The 22,017-nt window shown below is 37.9% G+C and overlaps 1 protein-coding gene across 1 annotated transcript in view; it reads right to left on the bottom strand.

Annotated features, from left to right (window-relative positions):
- The window catches only part of THAP9 (THAP domain containing 9), a 19,245-nt gene extending 5,742 nt beyond the window's left edge, over nucleotides 1-13,503 (bottom strand). Inside the window, exons 1-4 of the mRNA XM_004383093.3 lie at nucleotides 13,271-13,503; nucleotides 8,133-8,328; nucleotides 4,970-5,273; nucleotides 3,662-3,812 (exon numbers count right to left, since the gene is read on the bottom strand). Of these exons, the coding sequence (XP_004383150.1) occupies nucleotides 3,662-3,812; nucleotides 4,970-5,273; nucleotides 8,133-8,328; nucleotides 13,271-13,350 (731 nt within the window). The 5' untranslated portion in view covers nucleotides 13,351-13,503. The remainder of the gene's footprint in view (nucleotides 1-3,661; nucleotides 3,813-4,969; nucleotides 5,274-8,132; nucleotides 8,329-13,270) is intronic.
- Between the last annotated feature and the right edge of the window lie 8,514 nt (nucleotides 13,504-22,017).

The raw sequence follows: 22,017 nt of genomic DNA on the forward strand, positions 1-22,017 counted from the left end.
ACAGAGGACTATTTTCAAGCCTTGAGGGCTAATGTAATGTGTTCTGCTGACTTGCTTGGTACCTGTTATCCCTTCTTTTCCTCCAGTTTCTCCCATTTGTAATGGAAATGTCTAGCTTGTGCCTGTTCTGCCATTGTACCTTTGGAAGCACATAACTTGTATTCTAGATTTCACAGATGAAGAGGAATTTTATTTTTGGATTTTGGACTTGGAGTTGATTTAAGACTTTTGCTATGATACGATGAGGTGAATATGTTTTACATGTGGCAAGGACATGAATTTTGGGGGGGCCAAAGGGTGGAGTGTCATGGATTGAATTGTGTGCCCCAGAAATGTCTGTCGACTTGTCTGGGTCATGATTCCCAGTATTGTATGACTGTGTACCATTCTGTAATCTGATGTGATTTCTTTCTGTGTTGTAAAATCTATCACTATGATGTAATAAGTGGCAGTTATACTGATGAGCTATACAAGATTGGATAGTGTCTTAAGTCAATCTCTTTTGAGATATGAAAGAGAGAAGTGAGCAGAGACACATGGGGGCCTCATATCATCAAGAAAGCAGCACTGGGAGCAGAGCATGTCCTTTGGACCTGAGGTTTCTGCGCAGAGAAGCTCCCAGACCAAGGGAAGATTGATGCAATGGACCTTCCTCCAGAGCCGAAAGAGAAAGCATTCCCCTGAAGCTAATGCCCTGAATTTGGACTTGTAGCCTTCTATACTATGAGAGAATAAATTTCTCTTTGTTAAAGCCATCCACTTGTGGTATTTCTGTTACAGCAGCACTAGATGACTAAGAAAAGAGACTAACTTGAATTGTAAATTTCACTTAAAGCACAATTAAAGAAAAAAGCAAAACAATATATATATTAGTATAATATATGGCCATTAAAATAGATTAGGTAGGCTATATTTTGCAACTGAAACATGTCCACAATAAAAAATGCTAGAAAAATTCACACTGTGGAAAAACTACGTGTGTGTTTGTGTGTATACTTACATTTTATTGGTAAGTAAATAGATGAAGAGTTTTAAAAAAAGAGTCTGGGAGGATATATACCAAACTGCTACCAGTGGTTATCTTGTGGCATTAGGGGAAGGGCAGTATTATAAATGTTTTTCATTTTCTGTTACTTACGTATTTACATATTATTTGAATGTTTTATAACAAGTATGTGTTACTATCACATTAAACAAAGTACCTTAGTTACAAAGTACCAAAGAAATAAATAACTTTGCGTACTAGAATTATAAATCTAAATATATAATGTTATACAAAAGTTACAAAATGCAAAATGACATGAAGAAAGAAAAGATCAGTGAGTTGGGAGTTGCCAGAGAAGATTAAATCTAGGAGTTGATGCAGAACTACGGGAATGAAGAACACCATTAGGAAAAAAAAAAAAGATGAGATGCCACATGGATGTCTCACATAAAACCATAGTTAAAAACCAGTAAGTCATGCTTTAAAACTAGTGCAGAAGAGACTTTACTAAAGAAGGGGTTGTTGTTGTTAGCTACCAGTGAGTCAACCCAGACTCATTGTGACCCCATGGCAACAGAACAAAATGCTGCCCAGTCCTGCACCATCCCCATGACCAGTTGTGGGTTAGACCATTGTGATCCATGGGGTTTTCACTGGCTAATTTTTGGAAGTAGACCACCAGGCCTTTCTTCCTAGTCTGGAAGCACCACTGAAACCTGTTCAGCATCATAGCAACATGCAAGCCTCCACCGACTGATGGGTGATGGCTGTGCATGAGGTGCATTGGTTGGGAATCAAACCCAGGTCTCCCACAAAGAAGGCAAGAATTCTACCAATGAACCAATTCTCCCCCACCAAAAAGTAGAGGGGGAGGTAGGAGGATAAAATATCAACACAGTATCTGTATTTGTTATCGCAAAAGGCTTTTGAAGCCATGGGAAAGGAGAAGGGAGGAGTATGAGCAAAATTTATAAAACCAAAAACAAAGAAACAAACTTGTTGCGTCAAGTTGATTCCGACTCATAGCAACCCCATAGGACAGAGTAGAACTGCCCCAAAGGGTTTCCAAGGAGCATCTGGTAGATTTGAACTATCTACCTTTTGGTTGGCAGCCGTAGCTCTTAACCACTGTGCCACCAGGGATCCAAAATTTATAAAGTGCTTATATATTAAGAGAAATGGGGAAGGAATAATTAAAAAAACAATTTCTCTTGCTCAGCAGAAGGTGGACATTTATGTATAAATATAAAACCTAGGCTGAATGGTAAAATTATGGAAAAGATTAAGTTTTATATACAAATGTTCATTTCATTATTATACAAAATAGCAACTGCAATAAAAAAAAAATGGATTCAATATAAATGTCCACTAGTTGGAGAAAGTCAGCCATTAAAACTTGTTTGATGGCTGATACTATGCAGCCATTAAAACCTGTTTGTAAAGAGCTCATAATAACATGGTTAAAAGGCTTACATTATAAAGTCATAAAAGGCAGGTTAAAAATGTATGTACAAAAGATCACAACTACATAAAAACTAATAAATCTAGCCACAGAACAAAGACTGGAAGGAAATACCCACCCTAAATGCTAACAGTAATTTTTTATATACAATTTAAAGGAACAATGGATGATTTTTCCCCTCCTTTTCTCTTACTTCCAAAACTTTTATTAGTAGTAGTATTTTTATAGTGTATATGAAGGAAAATCTTCATCATCTTTTAAAAAAGGAGTTTATAAAATCAGTAATAGAAAAAAGTAAGAACTAAGAGTGTTAAGTTTATAAGGCAATCCTGTAAAGTTATCGGAAGTGTTACTTGCTTCAGACTAAGAGAATTTTAATTGTACCTAGGTACTTTGACCACAAATCTTAAAATTTTGTTTATCAAAATCTGGTCCCTGGACAACCTGCATTGGCATCTACTGCATGTTGTTATTTTAGATGCTGTTGAGTGGATTCTGACTCATGGCAACCTAGGTGTTACAGAGTAGAACTGTTTCATAGGGTTTTCTTGGCTATAATCTTAATGGAAGCAGATAGCCAGTCCCTTTCTTTTGTGGTACCTCTGGGTGGGTTCAAACAGCCAACCTTTAGACTAGCAGTCCAGTGCAAACTGTTTGTGCCACGTAGGGACCTTTACGTCAACTGTATCAACTACACTGCTTACTGAAGATGCAGATTCCTGTGCTTTGTCTCAGGGCAACATCAACCCAAAGTTGTTCTAGATTTTCCAGGACAGTCAGATATTAAAACTACTGAACTGTACTAAAAAAACCAAACCCGCTGGCGTCGAGTCGATTCCGACTCCCAGTGACCCTAAACGACAGAGTAGAATTGCCCCACTGAGCTTCCAAGCAGCAGCTGGTGGATTTGAACTGCTGACCTTTTGGTTAGCAGCCAAGCTCTTAAACACTGTGCCACCAGGTTTCCACTGAAGCATACTAGAAATTACAGTATTTCAGGTTTCAAATTTTCCTAGCTGGAATGTTTGTAACATCTGGAAGACATAAAAAAACTTTTCAGACTACACGTCTTCATTTTTATCAGTGAAGATATCACTGCTGTAATAATACACAAATACCACCCAGAATTTTTTAGAAGAAAATGTACTAGTGAATGATAGTATGAATATTAATAGCCATATATATAAAATTCAATAAAAGAACAACCCACTTACGTTCTGAGGATGGAAGAATGAGGTAGCTTAAGAATCTTTCTTACATAATCGTAGACTTTGCTACTGCACAAGTAGAGTGTACATGCAAATTGTTTCATTTCTGTGGAGTATTCAGCTGTTTCTCTCCAGTTATACAACTCCCACTTAAAATCTGTTGAAATACATTTATGTATTCTTTGTGATAAAAAATACATATAGTAAAATTTTCAGATACAGATCATAGCATTTGGATAGAAAATACACTGGGCATCAAAATTCAAATGTAAATACAATTCGCATTTTAACTGAGTGTGTTCAGAGATTACTGTCCCATTTCAGGGCCTCTTATCCAATTTACCCTATTCGCTTTGGATCTTTTCACTAGAGATAGGGAAGAGAAAACGATCAACTTGAATCACTATGTTTTACTATTCACTGGCAGACTAAGTAGAAATTTTTTGAGGAACCAAGAATAAAATGAAATAACTGGATAAAATAGGAATCATGAGGACATTTGTTTGTTTTGTTATTTCCCCTGGTTACCATTTATCTGAGGATTAAAATCAGATAAAAGAAACCTTTCTGGGGATAGGGTACTGTTCAGACTACACAATCTCACCTACAAGAGAAAAAAAATAATCCTCCGTTTCTAGTGAGACCCTATTTATTACCTATTACCTCTAGTCCTCTCTTTGAAAAATATTTTCCTCCTTTGGAGATATCCACTCCTTTCTAGTAACATGATGTAACTTTTGTAAAATACGTCCAAAATCTCTGCTGCTTTCATTAAAAAATAAGTTGGCAATTCTTAAGTTGCTTCTTTTCAAATATCCTGGTTCACAAAGAGAACTAGGCAGTATTTTTTCAATAGATTTTTATAGCTACTCTATAGACTATTCAAGAAAAAAATTCAGAGACTTATACAGTTTCCAAGCTCAGAGAGAGATAGCAAACTACAGTTAAATTCCACGCAAAAACATTTTGGAAAAAATTACATAGCTGTTATAACTGTTTATAAAGAATTTGTAGTAGGTGAAAATATTGTGTAAACCATATGACCTCATCTCTGGGTCGTGGGATTCTGGGTTATTTTTAGCATTTATATATTTTTTTGCTTTTCCTATAATAAGTATACTACTTTTATAATTGGAAAACTGTAAAATATAAAAGGATTGGGGTTATTTTCATTCTTCTTGTTTATCCTACTGAGACTTTATACTTTCCAGCTGAAAGTAGATTTTCATAGGCAATAGCAAAATAAGTATTTAATGATATTACAGAAAAATAAAGAGCTATTTTGTAAGTATTGCAAGTTATTGGGGGAAATACCTGAAAATTGTGCTCGTAGCAGACACTCTGTTTCCTCAGAAAGTAGTTTCTCTTCTACAAGTGCATCAATTAATCGCAAGCCCTTTCTCTTCTTTATCATTCTGTAGTTTTTGACAGAAATAAGTCTTTTTTTGGACACTTGTAACATCTGCTGCACTTCGGCCAGTTTTTCTGCACCTATTGTCAAGGGTCTCCTTAAACTATAGTTATGGTCCTCGGTAGTAACCTCTTCAGAATTATCTGGAAGTGGCTGTCTTAAAATTTTCTGTCTTGCTTTACCTTTAAGGTGTGCAGCTTGAGGAACCTATGCCAGAAATATAGAATTAAGGTTATTTTATAAATCATCATACAATTGATTAGTTATAAAAATACCAGTGAATGCGATGCACTCACCTGGCTACTGTGGAGAGTTAAGTTATGAAAAAAAAGATCATAATCTCTGAATTTTTTAAAAAATGTATAATCTATAGGACAATGCAAGTAAACAGATTTTATTGCACCTATGCAGAAATATTAACATGCTGCTGAAAAGTTTCTGAAATGATTAAAGTAACTAAAAAACCAAAAAAAAAAAACAAAATCCACTGCTGTCGAGTCGATTCTGACTCATAGTGACCTCATAGGATAGAGTAGAATTGCCCCGTAGGGCTCCCAAGGCTGTAATCTTTACAGAAGCAGACTGCCAAATCTTTCTCCTGTGGAGCGGCTGGTGGATTTGAACCACTGACCTTCTGGTTAGCAGCTAAGCTCTTTAACCACTGCACCACTAGGGCTCCTTAATTAGAAAAAGTTGGTGTTAATTTGGGACGGTTTCATAGAAGTGAGTTTTGAAGGAGCAATAACATGATATAATGTAGGGAACGGTTATTTGCACAAAAAAGGAAAGCACAGTGGAAAGCACATGGGCTTTGGAATTAAGATTGACCTGGGTTTAAGTCCCAGCTCCATCATTTGTTAATGGGCACTTAACCTCTGTAATCCCTTGTCTCCTCATCAGTAAAATGTGGATAATAATACAGGGAGGTTTTGAGGATAACTTATGTAAATCTCCTAGTACAATGCCCGAATCATAACAGGTCTCAGTAAATGGTAACTATTATTGATTTTAGGTCCCTGGGTAGTGCAAATGGTTTGTGCTTGACTACTAACCTAAAGGTTGTTGTTTGAACCCACCCAGCAGCACTGCAGAAGAAAGGCGTGGCAATCTGCTTCTGTAAAGATTACAGCCAAGAAAACCCTATGCAGCAGTTCTACTTTGTAACACATGGGGTTGCCAAGTGGGAACTGACTCCATGGCAACAGGTTTGGTATTTTGGGTTTATTATTGATTTTATATAAAAGCATGAAAGCAACTCAATTTTTTTTATAATTTATTGATTTTTTTGTTGTTGTTGCTAAGAATATTCACAGCAGAACATACACCAGTTCAATAGTATCTACATGTACAACTCAGTGACATTGATTACTCTTCAAGCTGTACAACCATTCTCACTTTCCTTTTCCAAATTGTTCCTCCCCCATTAACATAAACTCACTGCCCCCTAAGTTTCCTATCTAATCTTTCAAGTTCCTTTTGTCAGTTTGGTCCTATATAGATAGATCTTAAAACAGCATAATGCTCAAGGCAGACATTCTTTACTAGTTAACCTAACCTATTGTTTGGTTTTAAGAAGACTTCAGGGGTATTTTTCGTTTAAGGTTGAAAGATTATCGCAGAGCAACAATTTCAGGATTTCATGCAGCCTCCATAAAGTCTGGATTCCATGAGAATTTGAAATTCTGTTCCCCATTTCTCCCCTTTTGATTAGGATTCTTCCACAGAATCTTTGATCAAAACGTCCAGTAATAGTATCCGGGCACCATCCAGTTCTTCTGGTCTGCAATGGAGGCAGTTCTTCACACATTCCATTTCCTCCTCCTATTCCTGACTCTCCCTCTCCTTTATCACTCCAGGCAAATAGAGACGAATGGTTGTGCCTTGGATGGCCAAAATCACGTCAATTTATCACAAATAAACCAGTTGCTATAGAGTCAGTTCCAACTCATGGCAACCCCGTGTGTGTCAAAGTAGAACTGTGATCCTTAGGGTTTTCAATTGGCTAATTTTTCAGAAGTAGATTGCTAGGCCTTTCTTCCAAGGCACCTCTGGGTGGACATGAACCTCCAACTTTTCAGTTAGCAGCTGAGTGTGTTAACAATTGGCACCACCCAGGGCTTCCTTATCACATATACAGCAGATAAGTACTAAAAAAAAAAAAACAAATCCCTTGCCATCGAGATGATTCCCACTCACAGCGACCCTATAAGACAGAGTAGAACTAGCCTATAGGGTTTCCAAGGAGCAGCTGGTAGATTTGAACTGCTTACCTTTTGGTTAGCAGCCATAGCTCTTAACTGTTACGCCATCACGTAAGTGTATGTGGTTCGAAAAGAGTATTCGAGGCAGTTAGAAATGTACAATTAATAAGAAGCAGTTGAGACTCCTAATTAAGAGTTTGAATTTGCCACCAAATATATACTTCCGAATAGGGGAATGACATAAAACAATACTGAAGGAAAACCCAACAAATAAGAGAAAGATGAGAATAGCATCAGGATAGAAAGATGATTATTGTAGACTATGCAGAAGCGACTGAGCCATGAACCAGGGTTGTGGCTAAGGAGTGAAAGGATAAAATAAAAACAATTAAAAGAAACATTGGAATGTAACACCAATACTGGTGACTGCCTCATAAAAAGTCTCATACTTCTGTATACTTCTTTCTATATCAGTGCTAATAATTAGGTACATTTTTGGTCATGATCAGTAACATTACTGGGAAAAGCCCCCCCAAAAACGGTAGATAATTTCAGTTATGAAAGTTCTCTTGGACTTAACAAAAGTCTGAATTCTAAGACTATGTATATCCATTAGTTGATTTTTGTGATTAGTTAGTAATCTTTATGTATGTCTAGACAAATGATTTGCATTTATAGACCTTATTTTTTTAAAGGCTCCAAAGCAGAACACTACTATTATATATAAAGAATTTTTTTTCTAAACATTTTAAATCTAATATTGAATTTAAGACTTAGTTTTTTTTACGCTACAAATTCTAGCTATAATGTGTATTACTTTATTAAAGGTTCTGTAAAATTTAGCTTTGTTTTCACCTAATTATACCTTGTATAGAGAAACAGAAGGCACAGCTCCTTTCTTCAACTTTCTTCTCATGCCATATGACTCAAAGTCACTTTCTTGAAAATGTCTGGAACACAGTATAGCACCTGGTCCTGGGATCCAAATCTTTTTGCTTCTGGGATCCACACGGTTAACAGCCCTGATCCATTTTGAGCGCTGTATGGTATCAGTTGGAAATCTATAACAATCATATTAAAGTTCTATTAACATGAAAATATTCTAGTAGTATTTGTTATATGAACCCATTTACTACTTAACTGTTTTATACAAACAGAAACTCAAGCCAAATGAATTTATCTGATTTCATTTTTATAAGCTTTTTAATTTTTTAACCCCAAAATTTACTATCTAAGTGATCTTGTCTGTTTCAATCTGTATGGGGGCAATTCTCATACTAAATGTCCTACCACATTCTATCTTCACTGCTTACACTTAACAGAAGAATCTGCTCAAATTTAACTGGTTAAAAAACATGTGTAGCATTTTTGTTTCCTGTGGTGATTTTTACATCCACAAATTCTTTGATACTCCTCCCTTCAAGAGTTGGAGGATAATTACCTACTCCTTAAACATGGGCTGGACTCTAACCATGCAAGGGACCATCAAAAACCTGCAAGTCCACCAAGTTATACATACCAGCCTCCCTACTGGTATGTATGCCTGATGAGTACAGCAATTGATCTCCTTGGCCTATGGGGTGGCCTGGAACACCTGGAGCCCCTGAAGTAGTTACTTCTGGCCAGCTTTGTCAGTTTGCCCCAGAGTACTACACAAATATTCTCTATGTGTAAAATGACTTGAAAAAGGTTGGGAAATACTGCACTCTAACCAGTGTAACGAATTTGAGTTCTGGATAAAATTAAATCAGCAATAATAAACTGACTGACACTACTTTTAAAGCATTTACGTTCTGTTATATATACATTATAAAGACTTGGTATTAGCCTTAAAAAACTCTGCAAGGTGGGTTTTTATCCTCTTAAACAAGATGAAACAAGAAGCAGAGACAAGTAAAAAGCCAAGCAGTAAATAGCTAGTTAAAATTGGAGTTCATGTCTCTCTACTATAAAGCCATCTCTGGCAGAAGAAAAATCCCGAACCAATCATCTCATATGCATGACAATGAGTTGGATTTCACTGTACTAGAATATATATTCTTTTTCCTGTTGATTATGCCTTTTTACACTACCAGCAGGAATTTAGCTTTGGCTCTCTGTACATAAAATACTGTCCAGAAAAATGGCTAACAAAACCTCTTCTACAGTGGATACCTCTGGAAAGGAAGAGAAGGGATTGGGGGGTGAGGCTTTAACTATTACCTGTAACTTAGTTCTGTTCTAAAAGAAAAAAAAAATCTGAAACAAATAAGGCAAAATGTTAACATCTGCTTAATCCTAGTGGTGGGTATACAGGTGTTTGTTATATTTTTTGCCTGTTAGTGTGTTTAAAACTTTTCATAATTAAGTGTTTAAAAATAAAATCCATTACAACAATTCAGGCAAAAAAAGTATTCCAAATTATCACAGATATATTTGCTTATGAAGTTAATTTTCTTAATCTTGTTACCAACACCAACAAAAAGAGAATGAATTAAAAGGTTACTTTAATTTTTAACTCGCCAGTCCCACCTTGCATATAGACATTTATGGTTTTGACAGGGCACCAATGTTCTCCAATAATAATTTCTATACCTTTAAGTCATTTTTGATTCATTCTTTTCACCAGAGCCCCTTGCCTATGTCCTTACCACTTCTTTCACAGCTCTGGTGATGGCAATGGGGAGCTCGGAAGAAGCTTTCAAAGATAATGTCAGAGCCAGAACTGAAAGGTCAATAGGACTTTGCCATGCAGCAGTGGCGTCACTAGGGCTGGTGTTCCCCTCGCCACCCCCCACAACCCACGCCATGGACCTCCTCCTGTACCAGACCACACAGGATCCTTAGGAATGTTTTTTGTACTAAGGTTACTCATAAATTGTAATTCCTGTATCATCACTCCTTCTTTTCCTTTAATTACTACTTCATTCTCAAAAAAGTTATTGATATAGGTTCACAAACACTATTTTCCACAATAATATAGCTAACTGAAAACCAAACCCACTGCCATTGAATCGATTCCGACTCATAGTGACCCCAAAGGGTTTCCAAGGCTGTAAATCTCTGCAGAAGCAGACTGCCACATCTTTTCCCCACTGAGATTTCAAACCACCGACCTTTCGGTTAGCAGTTGATTGCTTTAACCTCTGTGCCATCAGGGTTCCTTTATTATAGCTAAAACACCGGAAAATTTAACAAAATCAGGACGATAAATTAAACACCAGCAGCAATGAAAACAACAGCACATGCTTGTAGCATGTGCAGATGAACCAAAATAGATTTGAAGCATCACTGTAATTTGGAAATAATGACAGCTCTGACCAGAGCACATTAGAAGGTAAAAAAGTAAATTAACACGAGTTTTAGCCTTGTAGGTACATTGATACATGCAAGCTGGGCTTACAAAAAAATGTTTTTTTTTTATTGTAACTAACCACACGGGTATTTTTATAAAAAATAATAAATTTCTGCTGAAACACAGCACGAAAAATTTATAGACATTTTGGTGTCACCCCTTCTGACTATCACCCGGTGTGGTCCGCACTCCCCTAATGATGCCACTGCCATTCAGATAGAGGCCATTTAAAGCAGATGCGAAAACAGAGGTTTAAATAATGTCTCGAATATTACTGGCTTATAAAGCACTGGAAAAAGAGGTTAATTTGGATGCTTAAGAACAATGGGGTCAAGCAACATGACAGATGAGACGCTTTTAAAGAAAGAAGGACATCGACAAACTACTGAAAGTGGTTAGTTTTAAGGACAGGGATGTTTAATGTTAAAATTTTTAACTATCTACTATTATAAGAAAAAATAGAACCAATAAAACTGTCAAGTACAGGATTGGGGAAGAACACAGCAAAGAGTGCTAAGGCCTAGGGTGAAGCTAAGAGTGCGACTGAGAAGCATACATGGCCTCGAACTAAAGGGATGTGAAAGAAACCAAAAATGTAGGAGAGGAAGATGAGGCTGGGAGGACAGGGCAGACGGTATGTTGTGGTTGAAGAGTACAGAGGTAGCAGAGAGTGGTTAGAGATGGCCTGGAGAGGTAGCTAGAGGCCAGTTCTCAAAGGGTCTTAAATGTTAACAAGCTTTGGATCCATCCTTTAGTTCAGCGGCCACCAAAGCATCTACTGAGATTGGAGGAAAATATCAGAAATTATTAATTTTTGCCCCATCCTTTAATTTTTTATAATGCATATTAGCACAACACTGGCTTTCCTATACATATAACAGGGACACGTACTCAAATTTTTTATGAAGAGCCTCATGATTGTAAAGGCGAGTTGACTAATTCTCTCTTTCCCATATTACCTGTTTGCTGAACCTTTTAGTTCAGATCCATGTGCCCACTAAACTCAGTAAGATCACTTAGGACCCTTTGTCCATGCTGTTTCATTAGTGCTGTGGTGTCAGATATCTAGCTACCTCAAAACCTGTTGCCATTGAGTCGATTCTGACTCACAGTGACCCTATAGGAGAGAGTAAAACTGCCCCATACGGTTTCCAAGGAGCGCCTGGTGGATCTGAACCGCCGACCTTTTGGTTAGCAGCTGTAGCTTTTTTTGAGGTGTGAACAAGCTAACTTTATTCTACAAGCAGTGGGGACTCCAAGCAGCTGTAGCTTTTAACCACTTACACCACCAGCGTTTCCTATCTGGCTACAGTTGAACAGTCAATGGAAGGCAAGGAAGTAGTGCACACTCCTGGTTTTAGGGCCCTGGTTATAAAGGGAGGGAGAGTGGTAGGGTGGTGTAGCGGTGCACACTCATGGGACTAAAGTGGGCATGCTTACTGGCTTTAAGCAAGTAACTAGCAGAGAGAGCAGTTTAAAATAAGAGAAAGGGAATCAACTGATGGGAAAAAAAGCCCCAGAGGAGATAGGAAAGGATATAGTCATAACAGCTTATGGAAGAATCAGCCCTATTTAAAAATAAAGACTACAGAGTAAAAACTCCTTAAACCTGACGTTTAATTTTTTCATAATTTGTCCCCAAGCTACCTTTCCACTTATACATTATCTGTACTTTCCATCTCTTTACATTTCTCCACGCTATTCCTCCTAAAGTGATAGAGGTAGTCTGTAAGAAGGTGGGGCCCTGGTGGCACAGTGGTTAAGAGCTCAGCTGCTAACCAAAGGGACTTTCCTGGCTCTAGATGAGGTTTGGTTTCGTTAATTATAGCAGTCTACAAACCAAAAACCAAATCCGTTGCTGTAGAGTCAATTCTGACTCATAGCAATCCGACAGGACAGAGTAGAACTGCTCCATAGGGTTTCCAAGGTGCAGCTGGTGGATTCAAACTGCCAACCATTTGGTTAGCAGCTGAGCTCTTAACCACTGTGCCACCAGGGCCCCACCTTTGAAAAGACTCTGAAGTCCTGTGAGGATCTGTTTACCTACTTTTGTACTTCCCATGGTGCCTTGAACATGATTTGAATGACCTATACCAGTCTGCACCATAGATTTGAGTTCTAATTACATTGGTCTGAAATTCTGCCCCACTCTTTAGCCAAATAAAACTTCCTTGCTATGATCAGATCCAGCTAGAAGATGACCGGCCTTACTGAGCTCGGCTAATGCTACTGGACAACTTGCAATGACAGTCAGTACTGGCGGAAACTCTGGTCTGTACTCATGCTCACGACGCCATATTGTAATGGGAGCACACGCCTTCAACAGTTTTCCCAAACCCCCTTCCTTCTCCCCTCCTCACTTTAAATAAGAACCCGAAAGAAGCCAGAAGTCCTTTCATTTTTTTAAGCGTAATTCTCTTTAAAAGCCATTAGGCAAGCCGTGAGGCAAGCTGCAGAGAAAGAGAAAATACTACCAATTTGAAAGGAAACAGTGAGCTACACAAAGAAGAAACTCAGCTCTCAAACTTCCCCGCCCCGCCTCACGTTACACACGTCGAGACACGTCACGTCGACCGCGCGACGCACTCCCCGGCCCCACCCCACCGTGGCCTACTCCCCAGTAGCGCTGCTGGGAGTTAAGACGGCTCGGAGGCTGCTCTCACACGCACTGGTGGAAGGAGACGCCGCGCTCCCTGCTGAGCACGGTGTCGCGGGTGCTGCAGCCCACTGCAGAGCAGCTTCGGGTCATCTTCTTGCTACGTGGGGCTCTACTTTCGGGGTTGCCGTAGCAGCATGAACCACGATAAATTTAGCTCCGCCTGTTGACTCAGCGGCTACGACCTTTATTTATACAGAAAGGCGGGCTTTTAAGGTGCGGGACTCCCACCGTTCCTCTCCGCAGGCGCTGCGTTGGACGCCGGGCCAATCATTGGCTACGTCGTGTCGCAGCAGCCAATCGGAAGGGCCGCTCCTTACCTGCCTCTTCCAGAGTGTTTAGTGGCATTTGTTCCAACTCACTGGGTTTTCTCCTGGATTCAGCCAGTTTGGTCAATCCACTGCCATCACGCTGCTTATGAAGCTGAAGCTGAGAATGCAAAGCGAAGAGTCAGGACATAAATGGAAGCGAATCCAGGGCCATGCGGATGGGTCTCCGGGTGCGAGCTGTAAATCTGACAGGAGGATTTGAGAGGAGGGGGGATGAGGGAGAGGGATAAACGCGGTGTCCTAGAAATATTGAAGAGAGAGTCGGGTCAAAAAAGTAGGTGATTTACTAAGATTTACGTCGTCTCCTTGCATTTTATTTTGTAGCTTCATGATGTGGAAATGGTGGAGGAGCTGTTGGCATGGCTGGCCGTAAGTATGTTACCCCAGAGAAGCTGGAAGTTCTAATGTGAGGATACGTCCACCACGAACCCTTTTCTGTAAGACATCTTGCCGCAGTGGGGGAATTCCGAAGGAACTGAAGTAAGGTGCTTGGGACCCTCGGGGAAGCTCACTGTCTGGTGGGTACAATGGCCGTAATAGGGCGGGGGAGACGGGGCGATGAAAGGGTTTTGATTAGGGGATGGGGCATCGTGGCTAGCTTTCAGTAGTAAGAAGATCTTGAACGACGTCTTTGTTAAGCTCTTTACATTTAAGTTGTGAGATTTCAGTTTTCTTAGAGAAATGGGGCTAACGAAGGGCATAGTTCATATTTTGTATCTTTAAGAACATCCTTAGTATATTAAGTGACTTCTTTTTCTCCTGCATAAGGTTGGAAGCCCCTTAGAAAATAGAGGTGTTTTTTAACATTTTCAGTTCCTTCTCTGGCTCACAGAAATGATTCCAACATCTCCAGGCCTTAACAAGATTGCTTCTTTTTCCCCCAGGTGTATTTTATTTACTTTGCCCAGATTCCAGCCAAAAATGATTCATATCAAGGTATTACTTATTCACACCTTTTCTCCATTATACTGTATTTTATATATTACCTGGGTGAAATTAAAAGAGCTTTTGCTTATGTAGTTTGCCTTCTAAGTCACGGGGCGTAAGGATAGTCTATGAACTTTGGAAAAATTGGTCCTTGGGGGATATGCATGGAAAATGGTTACCTGGCTGTGAGATGTTTAGAGAGCAGAACCTGGATTTAAATCAATGTCAGTTGGCTAGATTATGTAGAACCTTTTCTAGTACTCAATTTTAGGACATTTTCATCACCCCAAAAAGAAACCCCATATCCATTATCAGACATTCACTGTGTCCCTGTTTCCCTCCTACCTCCCACCCCTCCCAAGACCCTGGGAACCGTTAATCTACTTTTTCACTGTAAATTTGCCAGTTCTAGACATTTCATATTAATAGAATCATACAATAATATATGGTTTTTTGTGACTAGTTTTTTTCACTCAGCATAATGTTTCAAGGTTCATCCATATTGTAGCATGTATCAGTACTTAGTTCCCTCCTTTTGCCAGATAATATTCCGTTGTATGGATATACCACATTTATCAGTTGTTGGACATTTGGATTGTTTACAAGTTTTTATGTGGACATGTTTTCGTGTCTCTTGGATATATACCTGGGAGTGGAATTATTGGCTGTATGGTAACTGTCTTTTGGCAACAAATAGATGCATATGTTTCTGCCATGTATGTATTCCTGAGAAACCTCACGTTCAGCAAAATTGTGCAATTTAAAAAAGCAGAACTTAATGGGAAAAATGAGTTAGGGTGGTGATGGTGGTGTTAAGTGCCATCAAGTCGTTTGCGACTCATAGCAACTGTTAATGTATACAGAACGAAACACTGCCCAGTCCTGTTCTGTGCTCACAATTGTTGTTATGCTTGAGCCCATTGTTGCAGCCCCTGTGTCAGTCCATCTCATCGAGGGTCTTCCTCTTTTTCACTGACCCTGTACTTTACCAAGCATGATGTCCTTCTCCAAGGACTGATCCCTCCTGACAACAATTAGGGTAGATTACTCAAAATCTATGCTATTTGATAATCAGAACATTAAAATTAAAAAAACTGATTATTACCTTAGTACTGTCCCTAGGTGGCACAGATGGGTTACAAGCTCAGCTACTAACCAAAAGGTTGACTATTTGAATTCACCCAGAGATGCCTTGGAAGAAAGGCCTGGTGTTCTACTTCCAAAGGATCACAGATTGAAAACCCTATGGAGTGCAGTTCTTTGATAACAGGGTTGCCGTGAGTCAGCAGTCACCTTGTTGGCAAGTGGTTTGGTTTGACCTAGAGAGTACTTCTGTGTGGCTCTGCCACCCCCCCATGTTTTTTTTTTTTTTTTAAATAACTTTTTTTTGTTTACATTGTTTTACAAGTGGTATTGAGGTTCTCAATTTGATCATTTGGTTATATCTTTGCTTCCTGCAGTAACTTCATATCCAGTGATTAAACCTTTTCACTGCTGTTCACATAATGAACTGTTGTGATTATTGAATATTTAAATGAGGATATGTAAGCTATGCTACAGACAGTGTCATTTGCAAAAGGCATTGATCATTGCACAAAATAATTTAAAAGAAATTATCTTTTTTTCAGGAATTACAATTTGGAGATGCTGGAAAAATGCCTGGACTGTGGAAGATAATTACTTGAACTATGCAGGGGAGGTAGTATATCTTTCTGTTTTAAGTGTATCAAAGTATTCCTGGCACAGTGACAGTGAGTTGGAAATGGAGGATTGTCCACACACAAAATGAATTTATAAATCTAATTTCCTATTTTACGGTTTAAAATCTCGTTAACTGGCCTTTTGGGAAAAAAATAACTAGTGCTTATTGAATGGTCACTACATTCCAGGCATTGTGTTAAGCATTGTATATTGTGTATATGTGTTTTTATAAGTAATATTTATTTATTACAACAACCCTGTGAAAACAGACTTTGCTTTCTGGACTGCTATCTTGTTGACACCTACCGGGCTAGTTCTACTAGAATCTTTAATTTGATGTTCTAATATAATGAAATGTATTTCTAGTAACTGGCCCACATTCTTGAAATTTTCACCCTTTGAGTTCTTTCTGTTTTTTGTTTCAGAAAGTTTTGGGGTTTTGAAATTATTCGGACCAAATCCAAAGATAGTCTAGAATCTGATTCTTTTCCCAAAATTTCAGACCTTTTAGTTATTTCATAAATTGTATATTTTACTTTTTGGATATGGATTGTGATTAGTTATTTATTGCCATGTAACACATAACCCCAGAATTTAACAGCTTAAACAACAAACACTTGATAACTCAGAGTTTCTGTGGGTCAGGATCTCTCACAAGGATACAGTCATCTAAAGGCTCAGCTTCTAAGCTCTCTCACTTCGCAGGCTTCACTTCCTTGCTGGCTGTTGGCTGGAGACTTTAGTTCTTGGCCGTGTGAACTTCATAGACTGCCTGAGTATCCTCACAACATGGCAGGTGGCTTCCCCCCGGCTCGAATGATCCAAGAGAGAGGCCAAGATAGAAGCTTTAGTCTTAAAACCTAGTCTCAGAAGTGACATCATTACTTCTGTATCCTATTAGTTACAAAGACCAAGGCTGGTACAGTGTCGGAGGAGACTATACAAGGGTATGAGTACCAGGAGATGGGGATTGTTGACAGCCATGTTGGCTACCACACTTTAATAGAATACTCTTTTTGTGAGTCAGGGGATTTCATGCTTGACTGTCAAGTAAATTAGAAGTATGAGAGCGTGTATGTCCAAATAAGTACTCTCTTCTAAGGTCTGTGGTTTCTTTCTTGCTAGTGTACACACACAACTTAAGTAACGCTATGTAAAACACTTGAATTCCTTTTGGAAAGTTTCTAGGGAGTTTATAAGAAAGCTTATTTTATAGTCACAGAAACTCTACCTTGACAGTATATATTTTTATTAGACCCTTTCCCCCTTCCCCAATTCCTCCTACGTGGAGGTGGTTAGAAAAGCTGATCAGAACTAGACTATAGCTAGAAACTGGGTGTCCCTGCCTCTAGTGCTTTGGTTGAAAAGGTTGAACCTTCTGTACATTTAAGGGTTTTTTGAGGAATATAGTCCAATTACTTGTTAGCAGTTAAACAGATATCTGGCTTGGAATAGAGTAAACATAAAGATATGCTGCATCATTGGAACAGTTTGACCTTTTCCCCTAAAGCTTGGTTTTATCTAAGATAATAAGTATACTTCACCTTCCCTGCCTTCTCAGTCAGGATATTTACACAATCTTTTGATGGTTCAAAATTATCATAACAAGATGTATCAGCAGCTAAATGAATTGGCACTGTAGAAATTTTGTGACAGTCCTAGGGTTTTTGTTTTGTTTTTTTTTTAACCTATTTTCTAAAAGTCTAGCTAGCCCCTTTCCTGTCCTTCCTTTAGACTACAGATAGATGTTCCAGATAATTTTTCTGTTGCTACTATCACTGCTGTGCCTGCTTCAGATTCTTCTCTTTCTGCTGTGTCCATCCAATCGTCCATCCCCACACCCCCCCATGGGCTTTTGGTCCTGTTTATGAGCAAAATAGACCTTGTCAGACAATCAGAATGTTCCTGACTGGCAGAATGTTAATTAGTGCCTGAGATTTGTAATCTTCTGAGGCTTCTTTTTCCTTCATCATTACTCAAAAGATCTTTGTTAGCAGACACATCCTCTACCCCTTTTCCTTTAATGTTTTAGTGCTTCTTCTGATATTTGGAAAATGCTAGTAACAGAGGCATTAATAAAGCAAAGCATAACAAGTTTTGGAATATATTAACGTAACCCTTTCCACATCAGGCTTGACGCTGGGAAGAAGACATCTCCAAGTTAGTATAAGATAATCTGTGCAAAACAGATGTAATAATATACCTGAAATCATCTTTGTTCTGAAGTTTTTTCCCAGTCATAGTAAATTGAAGATTGAAATCGTTTATAGAAATGTAAATTTATTATAGTTTTAAAGGAGCTAAGCAATGAAAAAACCTCATGACTAGAGCTTAAGATCAAAATGAGAAGGAAATGTGTCCAATGATTAAACTTTTTCCACTGCTGTTCACATCATGATTTGTTGTGATTAATGTATGTGGATGAGGACATTATGAAAAAAAGATCATTAGGCTTATGTATATGATGTGGTTTCTGCATACTGATTTGAACTTTTTTCCTTTTAGGAATAAAATTGAATGTTTTTCTTAGAGAACAGCATTTGTCAGATTTATCTGACCAATAATTTGAAGAGTTATATAATAAGGTAAGGGGTTTATAAATTTATTTTTGACAAAAGAACACAGGAAAGATCAGATCTGAGTGAAAAACTGACATTTGAGTATAATGTGGGCATTATACTCTGAATTATGAAAATTTTCCGTAATCTTTCAGTGTTCAAAGACAGTATAAATATGTTTTTAAAGATAATATAGTTTTCCAAGTCAGTAGATTTGATTTAAAATAGTCATTGAGGGTTGGTGTAGGGGGACTTTGATGGTCATCTTTTTCTAGAAATACTGATATAATCCTTTCAGCCCCTGAAATTCTTAGCATATGTTCCAAGTTTTAGATTTGCTGAACTATTGGATAGTCCATAAATGACTCTCATATGTGCCTGTGGGTGATCATCCTATAACTTAAGCTTTGTTCAAGAATAGATAGAAAGTTGGTGGGAAACTGTTTATCTCAAATCAAATACTGCTTCTGTTATTAATTAGGTATGTTATCTTGGAGCGTTTCTCAAATTTTGAGGAATGTGCACACCTTGTATGAGGGGGGTAATTTCTTGTGAATACTCACTGTTAACCTAAGTTAATTATCTATTTCTTAAATGTATACAAACATAAAAGTTGATTAAAAGCTTTGTTTATAGCTCTTAACCAAAAACAGTAAAACTGAAACAGTATTAAGGAGATGCATGCTCCTGTTTCGCTGAAATGTAAACATGGCTGCTCTGGAATAAGTTGTTTATACATACTGTTTTGTACCTTGATTGTTTTTTTCACAACTTTACTCTAGTGCTACTGTGAAAGCATAAGATTTTTGAAATGTAGGGCAAGGGTCTGTATTCTCCAAAAGTATGTCTTTGGACTGTTGCAAATCTTTACTTGAAAAATTCTGGATTACATTATCTACAAGCATTGTATAGCTCTAGTGAATAATTTAGTCTTGAAACTAGCATTCCATTTAGAAATTTCTATCTGATTTGATTTGACTTTGATTTGATCTAGGACTGGGCTTGCATAGTAGTTGACTAAGTTGGATTAAAAGTTGACTTTTTTGAACTAACACACATTTCTCTTTTTAGGTACAGGGAGTCCTTGCAGTTCCAATATACATAAATACCAGTTACCACAGTTTAATTAAATAACACCAGTCTCCCAACAACATGGATAAAATTTCAATCACCACAATACTCATTGGGTAGTTGCATTAAGTACAAACTATGCTGCTAGTTGTTTAGTCCACAAATCATTATGCATATAATAGATGTGCATTATCATCGGTGACCAATTGTAGCACGTTTATCAAAGTGTTGGCATTTGTTCCACTGAGCATCTGTTATTCAGTGCAGGCACAAGCAGCACAGTTGTGTCTCCTTATCTCCTAGTGATAGGCCCATATGCCATTTTATAAAAATGGATAACCAAATAAGGGAATTGGTCAACAAAGATAAAAGAGCAGCAAAGAAATGAAAAGTGGTAATGCTGGAAGTGAAATTGGATGTGATTAGAAGATTTTGGAAATGGCAAAAGCAAAGCGAAGATAGGACAAGACCTAGGCCTTCATGAAGCTATAGTAAAAATCATATTGGAAAAAGTGATGAATATGAAAAACAACAATAAAGTCGCTTCAACATCTTTTTAAAATGCACTAGGAACAGAAAGCCACTTAGGGTTGAAAAGGAGCATTTAATTCTACTTTGCGTTGAAGACTGTAATCAAAAACAGGTCCCAATCAGTTTGGCTAGCATTCAGGTCCAAGCGTTGAAGTTAGTTGCTGCATTGCTTCAAGAGATTAAAAAGAACATTTTACTGCCGGTAAAGGCTTATTTCAGCGTTTCATAAGTTGGGATGAATTGATTAATGTTAAGCTATCTGGTGAAGCTGCTAGCTCCGATAATAACACTGCTGGAAAATCTGCACCTAGATTCCGAGGATTACAGGCAGTTCTTGCTTTGCACGGTAGTGCAAGATTGTACTGTGCCCAAAACTTTGCAAAATTCAAATAGAATGTAAATGGAGTTACAGAAGATACAGATGACCATGGGAATGTTGACACTGCCGTTCAATAGACTGTAGATATGCAGCCAGAGGAACTTAGTGGAGGCAAACTTAAGAACATAGATGAGGAAATGGGTTGTGACAAAAATGATGTCCCAGAGAAAGTGATGCCGGCAAAAAATAGCACGTTAAAGGAGCTCTTGGATATTCTCTAACATTGAGTGCAAAGGATAAAATTTTGGAAGGGTCTCCAAACTTTAAAAGGAGTATGACAATTTGCCAAGGCATAGAAAAGATTATATGATGAGAAGGTGGCCAGCAACATTCAAGCTATTAATTTTTTTACAAAGAAATAGAATAATTCTCAATGTTTCTAATGTTTTAAGTTATAATGTATTAATAAATATTTTACTATATTTTTGTATTTATAACCAACAATGAAAGAAATTTTAATTTTTTGACAATTTATGGGTCATGGGACAATCAGATTAAGATTGCTTTGCACAGTTGCAGCTTGCATGGTCAAAGCAAGGGCTGTGTGCACTTAGAACAAGCTAGAGAGACTTCATATTTAACCAAAAGTGTACATCAAGTACACAAACAACTGCATTTTATCCTTAATCGGTTATATTGACGTTTACTTTTCATATTGTCTTTGTATGCTATTATCTGAAAGCTTTGAAATAAAAATTCGTAATATTGAATGTCTCTTATTTGGACTTCGAGTATTAGTGCATTTGTAGGCAAAATCCTGTCTAACGAATAAGGGTTTTTAACTTTTTCTGTAAAGGGCCACATAGTAATTTTAGGTTTTACTGATCAGATGGTCTCTGTCACAACTACTCAGTTCTGCCATATCACAAAAGTAGGCGTAGACAATACATAAAACACTGAGTGTACCTGTATTCCAGTAAAACATAATGGACACCAAAATTTTTAATTTCATATAATTTTGTTGTATCACAGTGCGATTTTTCTTTTGTTGTCCCTAACCACCCACTACCACTATTTAAAATGTGAAAATCATTCTTAGCTGATGGGATCTACAAAACTGGGAGGGGAGATATGTCATTTGCTAACTCTTGCAGTATAAAGTTGAGCCGTAGTTAATTGTAAGGTTGTATTAAATGGCACTGGAGAATGTAACCACTGCTTATACCATTGTCTTTTGGGAAAACTGGAGTTTTAATGAACCCTTTTTCTATGCCACTGCACACTTTCAGATAGCAGGAGGTCTTTTGGGAATGGGGCAATAGAA

This window comes from Trichechus manatus, unplaced genomic scaffold (assembly GCF_000243295.1).
Source record: "Trichechus manatus latirostris isolate Lorelei unplaced genomic scaffold, TriManLat1.0 scaffold00105, whole genome shotgun sequence".
In the NCBI taxonomy this organism is placed as follows: domain Eukaryota; kingdom Metazoa; phylum Chordata; class Mammalia; order Sirenia; family Trichechidae; genus Trichechus; species Trichechus manatus.